The sequence below is a fragment of the Leptidea sinapis genome, chromosome 11, assembly GCF_905404315.1.
Source record: "Leptidea sinapis chromosome 11, ilLepSina1.1, whole genome shotgun sequence".
NCBI lineage: Eukaryota > Metazoa > Arthropoda > Insecta > Lepidoptera > Pieridae > Leptidea > Leptidea sinapis.
Window position 1 is genome coordinate 666,766 of NC_066275.1, and position 14,668 is coordinate 681,433.

Here is a 14,668-nt window from a genome sequence, read left to right on the forward strand (position 1 = left end):
GTGTGTGTCAATATTATTATTATTATTTATTTATATTAGTATTTTTATATATTTATTTAGTATTAATTCATTTATTTTTATTTGACAGTTTAAATATAAGTAATATATTTATATTAGTTATGTATGTAAATGGGGGTGGTTTTTTAAAACAAACACAATTCTTATTATCACTGTATTTGGGCAGAGTTTCCACCTATTATTATTTACTTAGGTAAGTAATAGGTGCTTTAAACATAGCGCTCTAGCTTATAAATTTTCACGATAACCAATTGTGTTAATACTAAGAAATTAGTTGGCACAGCTGTAGTGCCTACTAACTTACACAAGACATATTGAATTTAATTTAAGTAATGTCTGAATATTGTTATTGAAATGTGTTATTATAGTTATATTTCAATCATCTCTAAACAAACCGGTTTCCTGCAGAACATCTAAACAATTTGTTATTTTTAACAAAATTTATGAAGGATGCGGGACTCGGAACGCGTGACCTCTCGCGCTCCGTGCGAGCGCTCTTCCACTCTTCCACTGAGTAACAAAAAGAAGCAACAAAAAGACCCGAAAGTATGGACGTCGTCAGTAGTGTTTGTCGTGAATTAGGCAATCAAAGACCAAAACGATTTAGGCGCCACATGGACATATTGATTGTCAAGTGTCAATGTGTCAAGAATTTCAAATCAATTTATATGGGCAAATGAGACTTAACATGTCATGTCTCAAGGTGACGAGCGCAGTTGTAGTGCCGCTCAGAATTTTTGGATCCATCAGCTGAACGTCCGACTCGTTCGTAAATTATGAAATAGATATTACAAAACCGATGTAGGATTTCGAATTATATTACAAAACCAAAACAAAGGACCGATCGTCGCGGAAAACTTTGGGGGATGCCTTTGTCCAGCAGTGGACGTCTTCCGGCTGATGATGATGAAGATGATATTACATAACATTCAAAATACAGTAAATTCAGCCCCTATTATAAGTCAAGCCGTGAAACTGTGAAACGTAAAAATGAAGTTGAAAATCAAATTCAGAAAATGCTGAAATAAAATGTTATCAACTTGTCCTTCAATTTGACCTTAGAGTGCACCAATAGTAGTGCCGAAGAAGCTAGATGCTTTCTGTCAATAGTAGTGGCTTTAGTTTAGTTTTGTTTAAAGAATACAGGACATACGAGCGTACGGGTCACCTGATGTTAAGTGGTCACCGCCGCCCACATTCTCTTGCAACACCAGAGGAAACACAGAAGCGGTGCGGGCCTTTTAGAAAAGTATGCGCACTTTTTATTTGAAGTCACTTTTTTATGGTATCCATATCGTATCGTCCTGGAAATAACACACAAGGAAGCTGAATCCATAGTTTGCTAGAACGAAGATGGAATTTGGCGACAGGAATCCCCCTGCTAAATGTGGTAGACGACACACAATGAAGCGACGTCTCTACGCAACGCCAAGTGAAGTTCACAGAGCACCGTTTCTGCATAATTCTAGGAGCTGTTCGTTGCACGCGGTCAAATGGTTTGAGCTGATACTGGGCTGCACCAGGGGTGACAGCTTTGTGGCCGGACATGCACTTTGCAAAGCGCTAGAATGTAAGCCGGCTTGAAGTATTACCGTGCTCTATTTACGACCATCAGTTTCTCGAAGTCAAATTGGCTTTGTCTAAAATTGCTAGAAAGCACCCAAGGTCTTCGTAATTTTTTTTATTATTTTACTATAGTTTTATTCAACTTCCTTATGTACCCAGAAATGAACGTACAGATTTTAAATAACAATCTTGACAATAACAAGGTTGATACACTAAAATTACCAACTATAGAAAAATATCATGCATCTGTTTACTACTATTATGAAGAGGAAGTATTTGTATGTAATAATACCTGTACGGTGTTGCGTAAAAATGTTTAAGATCTAGAATTATTGCTCGATAGTTACTTTATCGATAGTTATCGGGTCACCTGGTGTTAAGTGATCACCATCACCTACATTCTCTTGCAACACCAGAGGCACCACAAATACCTTTGTTTTATTTATTTAATTAGATGTACGAACAATAATTCAACTTAACATTAACATACATTCAACATTTGAAAAAGGAAATGAACTTAAATCTTAATTCTAAAATCAAACTATACAATGTTGTCAATGCATCATGTTTATGAATTTAATATACACTACAAATAGACAGTTTGTTATTTTTTAAGTGATATGCCTCACTTGTGGGATTAAATTTACAAATTTATTTTTTACCAAAATTCATGAACGATGCGGAACTCGAAGCGGTGCCTTTCGGGTTCCGGCCGAGCGCTTTTACTAACTGAACAACACATACCAAGGTTTACGATCGATGCGTCACACGGACGGTTGGCTCAGTCAAATAATTTTGATTATATTTAATTTATTCGCAATACAACTGCTCATAACTGTATTCACAATATCTAATATGATTACATGAAGTAAAAACTATAAACTAAGGAAGTGTACCAAGAATACTAGCAACATTTCCGCGTTGGATAACTATGTTGATGGCCGGAACAGCTACTCGGTTTCCAGTATCAAACATTTTTGTTGTAATGATGTTTCACGGTGAAACAACGGTCGAATGCCTTCCTCCTTCCTCTATGGAAGCATCAGTCTCTGAAGCATGGACGATCCGAGCGGCAGAGAGGAAGATTGTCGCGCTTGAGATGTGGTGTTGGAGAAGAGGTAAGAGATCGAACGTGTATCCTGGAGCAACTTCGCATTAGATCGTCTACAATCTGCTATCAAAAGATCTTGGGGTATTTTGGCAACATTGTCCGACGCCTTCCCAGTAATTTAGACAAACTGATAGTTATAGGCAAGGTGAAGGGCACAAAACCACGCGGATGATCACCCAGCCGCTGGTCGGACCAGATCAAGACACTCACTGGCCTACCACTAAGGAAGGCCGAGGACCGAAAGGAGTGGAAGGCTTTAGTGACCAAAGTAACAAAAAAGTGTGCGTTTACTTATGTATGCACGCAAGAAGTAATACTTCTTTGGCCTAACAAGGCAAAAATCCTTAAAATTATTTATTCCTCGTGATATTCTACGTTTGTAGAAAGAACAATATTGTTAAAATCTTGCAACGATGGCTTTGATAATTAATTATTAAATAACGGCTGTATGGGCTAGAACCCTTTGCCTATCCTAATAATGGACGAAGATACCAAAAGCAAACGTCAGAAAATTTTAGGAACCAACTTCACCCTGTTACTTTTGTGATTTAGGGATGCGCGCTCATCTTTATAATTCACTCTCATAATTTTTTCATAAAGCGCCTAAAGAAGTATAACTTCAAAAACTTTGAAGTACCGACACGACCTTCAGAAATGAGAATGCGACCAAGAAGAAGCTTCGAGTAGACACACCCACACTAGATTTTTTTTGACTAATTGGTAATAATAGAACTCCATTCGAAAGTGGGTTACGAATTGAAACTTTGGGCACACACTACGCTGTCCTCAATATAATAATTTGTGACCTTAGTGATTTAGATGTTACACATTCAATCTCCAAGTGTTTTTATCAAAGTGCCTTATTGCTTCAATACAAATTATCGTTGTTATTAAAAGATTAGACACTGCGTATTTTCTTATCATTAGAGTCTTATCAAAGGTTCAATGTCTGAAAGACTTACAAAGGCGATTACTTTCTATCCGGGTTATTGGTTTTCTGCTTTAACGTATTTAATTAATATTCGGGTAAACATTTTAAATTATTGTTTTATTAATAAATGACATTAATTGAAGGTTTTTCCTCAACAGTCACAACGGAATTGTAAAATAAAACCATCTGTTTATATTAAGTCTCGGGCCGATCTCAATTTAAACTTACCACACGGCCGCGCTATCTGTGGACCTCGTTGGAACGTGAAGCCCCTCCCGTTACCCTTTCACCCCATCCCCCCCCCGCTCTCGTTCTGTTGCGTCAGTACGGTTTGCAGTTTCATTGCGGTTAGGTACATATTTTCGTGCAATCACTGCTTTATTTTTGAAGTTTTTATTGTTATGTTCTTAGTTTCTTCTGACTTAGTTCTGTAGTTTCTGTTGTTCTGTATCGCATATTATAGCGTACTGATAGAAAAATAAATACTTTTTTTATTTAACCCAGATTCTTTCATTGATTTTATATCGTCATAATATTAATAATCAGCATCAAAATAACATCAATCTGTAATACTGAATAAATAAATCCTTGGATATTAATTAATAATAACATCCTAGTGATGCTCGTTTTGAACACCGTAACAAAGCGACGATGTGACGTCATCGACGTCAGTCCCAAATATAATGTAACCAGGCAGTACATATCATTCACCATTGGATATCTGAAGAATAAATATATCCGTAATGATAGCTATGAGAATAGATTAAATACATTTCAAATGAGGTCTCTGCGAATACGTAGAAATGCTTCACAATTGCTGTGTTTACATAAACTTTTAAACTATGATATGGACTGTCCTTCGCTTTTATCACAAATCGATTTGCATGTGCCTGCCTTCAATTGTCGGCTTAGTACTTTTTCCCCAATGCACATTAAATTCCACCACAGTAATTATGGCTTAAACTCTCCTCTACAGCTAATGTTACAATTATATAATTGTATTTTTAATATAGATGAAAACACTGATATCTTCTTTTCAAACTTTCTTAATTTTGAAAAAACAAATTTATATTGCTCTCCAAAATTATAGATTTTAGATTTTAAAATATCACATGTATTTCTTATAGTAATGTTGTGCCTACCTATAATTTAAGTACATTTAAACTATTTTATTATATTTGTTTAATTCTTAGTGCATAAGTTAATAAATTGTATTAAGTTGGTAAGCCTTTATGAATAAATAAATATATTGCTGTCAAAATAAAGGCACTGTTTACATACAAAATGAAGTCAACTTTGAAGGATGGTGCTAGGTGCTACATCACAATATTGTAATTCTTTATTTATTTATTTATTTGGGCAACTAACAAATTACACTCTACATTCTTAAACTTAAAATATAATAATAATATGGATAAGAGTTAATTCACTTATAAGCTACCACAGCATTCATAATTTTATAATCATAGTTTATAAGACTTTTAACAATTTAAAAACTAAAATCTATTGTAATATAATAGAAAAATAAAAATGAAATATGAAAACATGGTTTCTAAGTCACGTGTGTAAATTAAGTATTTTCTTTTTATATTGAGCAAGCGGAATGAATAAATCAATGTTCTGCGATTTGGCCAGTGAGTTATATTACCTACAGAGCCTAGAAATAGTTGCGTTTTGACCCAGATTAGTCATAGATTGTGGTACTTCATACAACGAATAGGCATTTTTCTTATTAATTTTGGAGGAACGAGTAATCCAATTTTTGTAGATATTTTAATGCGACGTGGTTACGACAATCAAAAACGCTTTTCGAAGATTTCCATATAATGCTTTTAAATAAATATCGGTAAACGGTTATTATATTATTTTTCCGATATCCTTATATTATGTAGAAATAATTGATACTTAGAACGCTTTTTTATTTCGAAGGCGTTTCATGTATTCGATGCAGTACCTACTTCTATTACAGCTATTATAAAAGACATTGATTGAAATGATGGCCGTTGAGTTTCTTGTATGTTCCTACGAGCTCTACTTTTTCCGAACGTATGATAGATTCAGTTATTAAAAAGAAATATTTATAATGATGACTCAAGAGCGCTTAGTTTTAGGATATTTGAATAAATTTTATTTGAGTTTGAAAAATACATCTTCTAAAGATTGGTATTCGGTGCGTACTTTGCTGTAAGAGTTCATAAAGGACCCGCGTCCTGTATTTAAATTTCTTTTTTACTCCGTAACATTTTATTGCATTCAGGCATATAGGAGACTGGTCTGTGGATTACATTTTAATTTAAGAGGTCCTCCATAGCTACTGTAAACTTTATTTATCTGTTTACTCCGTCAATAAAAATAAGCAAAGGAATTACCTTTCGCTATGTAGCTATAAATAAATACGACAAATTGATAATTATGTTTTAGTTCGTTTTTTAGCAGGGCTGACATATTTTTTGTTCTTTAATTGTTATTATATTTTGTATCTCAAAACTATTGCACAATAGATAAAATTAATAATAATAAATAGTGCATAATTCACGTGTGGATATCCGGATTCAACCAAACTAGAGATAAGCCGCTTGAAGTCCTTCATAAGCTCTATAAATTATAGCAGGGCATGTTATCATATATTTATTATTTACTATAGTATTCGTCGAGTGGCCATGCGTGACGTCACAAAAAGATATGTCTTCTATACAGGATGATTTTAAATTCTCTCTCGTACTGTTTTAACTGATATGATTTATTAGCTCGATATAAGGCAAAATCTCAAAAGGACAGTGAATTATTATTATAATATGATTAATTATCTTTTGAATATCTCGAAGAATAAATGTATATTAAAATCATTACTTCCTATGTTCGTATAACTAATACATTGACGAGATAGTTCAGAGAAGGATCTGCAATCCAAGCTGCGACAGAGAAATGAGCTTGCATCAAACAGCCACCAAAACGTTGAGATTTTTTTATATAAGAAGATGACAAGAGAGCGAACGGATCACCTGGTGTTAAGTGATCACCGCTGCTCACATTCTCTTACAACACCAGAGGAATGACAAGAGCGTTGCCGGCATTTAAGAAAGGTGTATGCATTGCGCACGTATTTTTAGAAGGTACCGTACCAGCGCATCCCGGAAATGACAAGGAAGCTCATTCCACAGCTTGGTTGTACGTGGAAAAAAGTTCCTTGAAAACCTGAACCTGAGTCCATTCATATTTTCCGCGTAAAAAGAATGATACACATGATTTCATTTTCCTTCATTCGTTATAATATATTTCATATTATTTATAATACATGTATTATTTGTTGGTTGTAAATTTAAATATAAATATCAAATTAACGTTATTTTCTCAGTGAATTAGTTTTTCCTATATTATTATTTAATTATTTTCTGTGAAATACTACTCTGCAGTCTACAGAGTTCTACTACCATTACTGATAACACTGTATAATTATTTATTATTTATTGTATATATATATTTAAATAGAACACTTTTAAACGATTAAAACGCGTGTAACTAGCCGACTTAATCAGTATCATGTATGGCTTATAATAAAAACGCGTGTAATTGTAACTGTGTTTTTACATTACATATTTGCATAAAAGTTTTCGTTGCAGATCCCCAAAAACCGAGATCTGGAAAGGTCTTGAAACGTCGGGTTAACTAAAATAAAAATTAAAATTTTACGCAAAAATCTAATATTAAAACACAGTTACAATTTCACGCGTTTTAATCCTTTAAAAATGTTTTATTTAAATGTCTAACACTCGCGATAATCAAAGAAATACTATTAAGGCGAAGAGTTAACAGAAAACACGCAAACATGGTGTTTTTAGAGTTTTTAGACTAGAAGTTTTGTGGTGAAAGTATAGCATTTCGAGCTATGAACACTACTTAATCCTGTTACACATACCCTTAAGTCTTATTTGTAGGTTGCTAATGCTTGCTGTTGGTTATAGTTAACACTGCCGAGCCTTTTTGAACTATCACATTTCTTTGAAGTTAAACATGTTTTTTGGCATGGCGTGACGCACTTTTTTGGTACTTCTCTCAGAAAAGTTATTCTTATAGCTTGTACTTTTTTGTGTAGGTTCATTTATTCAGATTAGTAGTGAGTAACGAGGATTGTAAGGATATAAACTGTTTTCCATGCAAGAATTTTGTAAATATTGGCTTTGTTACATAGACGGCGGGCCGGCAGCCGTGAACTCATATCGCTCAAGGTCGCTGGCATTTAGTGTCGCCTTAAGGCCGCTATCCGAAGAAATCACCAAAATAGCGCATAATTGAAACTTCTTCTTCTAAACGAAAAAGTCTTGATGGTTTATATATAGCATATATTTTTATAAAAAATAATTATAAATCTACAAAATATAAGAAGAAAATTCATTTTTTCTTTACATTTCCATTTTTTATGGACAGTGCAAAAAAAATCACCAAACTACCCCTAACTTTTACAGTTAGAGCCATGTTAATCATTAAATCTGTATAAAAATTGTATGAAAATTTATTAATTGTACATAGTTTTATTAGTTTTGTAAAGACAATTGTATTATGTTTGTAATAAATTAAAAATAGTTATAATTCTGACTTAAAACTATCTTGTGCGAGAGAGGTAACCTAGCTCCGCTCGATTCCTCAAGGCCGTTGGCTCGGTCCCCAGCCTTAACGATATATTTGAAACGGTTTAACTCACACCAAACAGTCACAGAATGCTCTCGAACGTAAACTTTTCTAACGAATCTCTCATCACTCTTCGAACTCATCTCAATCGACCTGAAAGGCCTCCGATTCAAATTCAAAATATATACTTATAATAAGTGTATCGAGTTGAGCTAGTTTCTCAAATATATACAACACATTTACAATAATTTACGTAGTATTCCTATAAACGCGAGCACCATGAAAAGATATGAAGGATGTATATCATTTGAATCACTGGCACTTCGGATATTTTTGGCACTCTTTGAGACGAAACTAACCGCGCAAGAAAATTTCTTCTTTTTTTATAATGAAAACCCATTGATAGTTTTCAACTCACCATCTCTGCGGCCCCATGATATTATTGTCTCGTATAAAGAATCCCCTTTCAGCCCCTAACGCTCCTCCTGTTGCGTCAGTACGGTTTGCAGTTTCACTACCGTTAGGTACATGACGCATATCTTCATGCTACACTGCTGTTTGACTTTTTTTGTTATAACAAATACAGAACTATTGTTCTGAAGTTTTCTGTGTCGCTATAATAGCCAGAAAAATAAACACTTTTTTTACTTAACCCAGATTATTTCATTGATTTCTGCATCACAACAAAATACCTTTACATCAATCTATTATACTGAAAAAATTAATAATTGTTTATTTATTAATAATAATATCCTAGAGATGCTTGTTTTGCATACCGTAAGAAAGCGACGATGTGACGTCATCGACGCCAGATCCGAGTAAATGTAACCGGTTAATAATGTTTATTGGAGGCGCGTTAAAGACAATCGAATTAAATCCATCAATGACAGATGCGTCGATTATAATTCCAAATAGGGATCAATACTTTAATCGTTTCGATACCAATAATTGGCCGTCAAAGTAGTGAATCCATCTTATTAATACACACCCTCATAAAATATTGTTTTCGATAATATCCTCATCGGCCTCGGCAATCAGTAGAACGCGGGGTTTTCATAATACAATTAAACCGAGCGCGCGGTACTTGAAGTACAGTCCACGTTGCGTTGTTGCGAAAACCGCGCGCGATCACAAAATGGCGCGTAAATTCTTGTTGCGGGAAATTCAAGAGCTAAAGGCGCTAAGGAGACTGTCTTGCAGTGCGAGTTTAAGGAGGAACGAGGAGTTCATATGGAAGTCCAGGCTAACTGATATGGTCATACCTGAGGGAAGGTTTTTGGATCAGCTGTGGATTAATTACAATAAATGGGATTGTAATCATGTTGCCCTGGTAAGTTATAAATTAACTATTTATTGAAATAATTTTATTTTATGGACAAAAACAACAATCAATTCTTTTGTTATCTATTTTATTAATTGAAAATTGATAAAGTATAGAAATATGACTATAGTCGTAGCATGATAAAAATAAGTAATAAATATTATTTATTATATTATAAATTTTGTAAACACGTGAAATTGTTACGTTGCCACAGTTATGATTGTATGTAAAGATTTCATGAGAAAAATAATGCAGTAGAAATTTTCTGAACTGAAGGACACTGGATGTTGTGATTTCCAGGCAAGTTATATTTTTTTAAGAGCTCTGTCTTCGTTGTCATTAAAATGCTGAGACTGTGACCACCCGTTTACTAATTTAGTTAATCAAAAACATTAGTTTAATAGTTCTGTACCTTGTAATCTATATGATAAAAAATTGTAAATCAATTATGTTACAAAGTTTAACCTAGGGGTTTGAATATATTCTGGTACATTAGATTTCATTTTTTTATTAATATGTGATCTTCAAAAGTGCCTGTATAATGGTGTAATTGAAATATTTGGATTTTAGACTTTTCGAATATCAAAAATCGCATATATATCCAAAATGTCTTTATGAGAAATATGTAACAATAATGTAACATTTTAACAAACAACGTAAAACTTACCAAAATTCTTCACAGCCTTGTGGTAACGTTTTGAAGATGACGACCCAAAGCCCAGTCGTTGTGCTTATGAGGTAGAGGTTCCGGGATCGAATCCCGGTAGGTGCAAATATTATGATTCGGGATGTTTGTTTACTACTCATGAATGTGATATGTGTTTAAGTATGTATTATCGTGTGAATTATTTCGATGTCTTGAACCCATAGGGCTATGCCTAGTTTTGATATTGTATATAGTTAGATAATTGGTATTTTTTTTATTAATAATATTGACATACTTGTCAATGTTATTAATAAAAAAATGCCGCGTTGGCGACTCAACCAATTGGGACAGACCATACGCCAATGCAAAATTATACACAGATTGCCCTGCGTAGTCTGTGGTGCGTGATCCAAGCCATTCGGCAAGCCCAGTGAAATCACCCAAGACTACGATTTCAGCGGAGGGAATCTGTGCAAGCACGTCGTCAATTACCGCTTGAACGCAGCCCATGAGTTGATCGGTTTCTGCGTTACCACTATGGGACCTGTAGACACACGCATAGATGCGGACGCGGTCCTCTAAATCTACGCGGAGCCAGAGAGTAGATAGCCTACCCTCAAAATTGCCGAGACAGCGACAGCAGATATCCTCCCTAACATTCCCCGGCATGAGGCAAAAAATCGTGCTCAATTTTGTACCCGGGGTACGTTAAATATGACGTATCGCTAGGACGAGATATCTGCGTCTCCGTAAGGAAACACAAGGCCGGCGGCGCCGTCTCAAGGTGGTGGTAGACGGCGTTTAAATTGGAGTGAATTCCCCTGTTATTGCAAAAGTCCGCGTTGAGCGTGGAGCGGGATAACGTGGTGTTACTGCCTGGTTTGTCCTCGGTCATGCGTGGTTCTGTGCCCTCCCCAGAATACGAAGGGCAGCCCGAGCGAGAGTGCTCGGGGAGGAATTCTCCGGCTCTGGTAGAGCCTACCGGCTCCTGGGGTAATTTCTTTTTCAAGACCGCTCTCATATTTTGTTGGGAGGAGGGAGGGGGGATGGGGCCTGTGCGAGTGTGGTAATTAGCCCGGACGAGTCTGGCCCGATTATGCTGACGTCATAAGACGGCAGCGTGACTCTCCCACTTCTAAAAAGCCCTTAGTCGCCTCTTACGACACCCATGGGCCTGGGATTCCCCTATTCTAACGTAAGTGTTATATATTAAAAACAAAACACTTTTTAAATTATTAAATTTAAATGGTAACTGTGTTTTTACTAGAAATCGCATTTGATTTTCACATTTAAAAAACAGTCACAATTACTCGCGTTTCAATCCTTTAAAAAGTGTTTCATTTAAACGATACAGAGTCATTAAATTTCAAAAGCAATATATCTATATACATAATTATGTTTTAGGGTTTCGTAGATCCAAGTGATAAATTCCGGAACCCAGGTAGACGTCCCGTGACGGCCTATTTTTGACGGCAAGCCTAGTTGACTCGTGTGAAGGAAACAGTTTCACTTTTCAATAAAAAATTCAACTCGTTAATTATTGCTTTAATCATCATTAATTATCATATTGCTTTTCTATTGAATCATTGGAGTTTGAATTTAAATATTTAACAAAATAAAACAGTAAAAAAATATCGAGAATCGTGGAGGACCGCTATACATACAGATGTTGTACTTCGGTGCCAGGGCTCAGGTCAAACAGCTCATCGGAATACTTCCCGTGATATAATTATGCTGTAGGTTTAATAGACAATGTTATAAAGTGCCGTCTCTACACAAGGCCAAGCGATTGAACTGTTTATAAAATTCTCTTACTCTTTTGACGACCCCAGTTTGATCAAACCCAATTTAGCAATGCCTTCTAGATGAGCGTGGAATCACTGGATAGTTTGTATTATAATAGGCAAGGCGCTTAAGGCTGGGGATCGAGCCAATGGCCTTAAGGAATCGAGCGGAGCTAGGTTACCTCTCTCGAACAAGATCGCCATAGTTTTAATTCAGAATAAGAAGCATTTTTAATTTATTACAAACTTAATACAATTTTGTTTACAAAAATAACATTACTATGTCATGTTAAACAGTATTGGTGTACAATTAATAAATTTTCGTACAATTTTTATCAAGATTGAATGAATAGCATGGCTCCAACTGTAAAAGTTGGAGTTATTTTGCAGATTCTTTTTGCAGTGTCTATAAAAATAGAAATGTTCAGAAAAAATGAATGTTCGCCTCATATTCTGTAGATATATAATTAATTTTTGTGAAAACATCAGCTATATATAAACTGTCAAGAAATGGTTTCAATTTATCGTTATTTTGGTGATTTCTTGGGATCAGCCTTAAGGAAATTTCGCGCAAGAGCAGTAATACTATTCGTTTTCTTGCTATTTAATTACAGATTATTACAAACCAGTACAAAATGTCAGATAGAACATTGTTTACTTCGTCATACGTAACTTGGAACCTTCTCAATTTGAATATGAATAAAGTTTTCGCAAAAAATACTACCCTTTGTGTTTTTCATAAGCTTTGGTAGATCATTAATGTAAATAAGGAAGAGGAACGGTCCTAGAATAAAACTTTGTGGTTCCCACATTGAGAGGGATCCCAGGAGATCTCCCGCTGTTCACATCGACCTTCTGAATTCAATTGTTTAACTATGAAAACAGAAGATCGACCGCAGTTCCTTTTACAACATTAGGACATAGCTTCCTGACCAGCGTTCAATGTTGAACACAATCAAAAACCTTAGGTAGATCACAGAAGGTTAATAGTTTAATATAAAAGTTTATCCTATTATTCCATTAATCAAACATTCTCATCCGTGTTTATCAATAATTGAATTATCTTTTGCTGTACACAGTAAAGTGTAATTCGTTCTAGGTTTCTGTAGTTTTTCTCTACTTAAACTTTCACTATGTTGTATCTCATACTCCTCTGTTCGTGCAACGTACTAAAAAGGGGTACAATGACTATTTGTAGATTATAGTGTAAATGTTATAGACAAAAGATAATATTAAATTTATATGTATACTAAATTATCGTTTTTTATTACCTGCATTTCGTATCGACATTATATCTTTTTTAGATATTATATGATTACGATTATATATAAGCTGCATGAAATTCGTCATCGTCAATTCGTAAAATAATTCGATACTAAAATACTTATCTATAATAATATTATATAGAGGTCCGTTTATGAGGTTCTAGGGGGTAATCTTTAGATTTACAGAACAAATTTTTAAAATTCTGTTACCAATATAAAACCATATTTTTTGTGAATATCCTAGGTTATATATTTACTCGAAAATACTTTTTTTCGTGGTGTCGGGTTTGCATAGTAAGTCAGAGAAAAAACAGTCGAACGAACACGTTAAGAGATTTGATTGTTTTGTATATAACAACTAATGCTTACACTGACAAATGCGGTCAAAGTCACGGGTAACAGTTAGTTTTTAGATATTAGGGGTTAAAGTATGAAATTGCCGATTTGTAAATAATTACCATTTCTAATAATCCTTAAATCATAATTTATGAGCGTTTGTGATCAATTTTGCTCAAACTCGACAAGGATTCATGCTAGATATCTTGAACTATCGAGTAAATACATATCTTGAACTCATGAATTTATCAATGAGAAGTTCCGTCTATGTATATATACACTTATACTTGTGGCCGAATATGAAGACAAATATAGTACCGGAAGGATTTTAAAATGTGAATGCATTATCTTTTTTTTCTAAAAGTAATTTCAAAATAAATGGTTACGTTGAAAGCTTGCAATTTTCTGCACTAGGACACTTAATTTTATCAGGCCATTGTATTTGAAGTACTCTTTGATTATCTTATTTAAAGCGACCTCCAATGAAATTATATCAAAGCATGCAATTGATTTATTGTGAGTTTTTTGCATACTTAACTCAAAACTCAATTTATTAATATCACTCAGACTCTTCTGTCCGTTCATCCACGCCCAACTGTCCTTCCGTCTGTCGGTCAATGGACTGTATTGTGTAAACCCAAAGGTTAAACTGCTTAATTTTACGGTTACACTTTAGCGTGTTCGTAAATGGCCGTCACGCAAAACAAAAAAAATCATTTTTTAAAAAGTAGATAAATAGTAGATACTGTTATTTCATTATTTTGATTCATTTATTAATTTTTATTATGGAATGATCTGCACAGAACAGTGACAATTGTCAAATAACGATAGACAGTTTAAGAAACTTAAGGCGACACTAAATGCCGGCGACCTTGAGCGATATGAATTCACGGCTCCTATAAAACAAAGCCAATATATTCAAAATTCTTGTTTCGAAAATTTTACATTTTAACAGGCGCAAACTGTTTAATTGCTTACAATCCTCATTATTAATTGCTAATCTGAATAAATGTACCTACATAAAAAAGTAAAATCTATAAGAACAACTTTTATGATAGTAGTAT

At 34.4% G+C, this 14,668-nt stretch overlaps 1 protein-coding gene across 1 annotated transcript in view; it reads left to right on the forward strand.

The window, feature by feature from the left end:
• The first annotated feature begins 9,331 nt into the window (after positions 1-9,331).
• LOC126966675 (uncharacterized) overlaps positions 9,332-14,668 on the forward strand; it is a 42,120-nt gene continuing 36,783 nt past the window's right edge. The window contains exon 1 of the mRNA XM_050810817.1: positions 9,332-9,582. Coding sequence (XP_050666774.1) covers positions 9,388-9,582 — 195 coding nt within the window. The 5' untranslated portion in view covers positions 9,332-9,387. The remainder of the gene's footprint in view (positions 9,583-14,668) is intronic.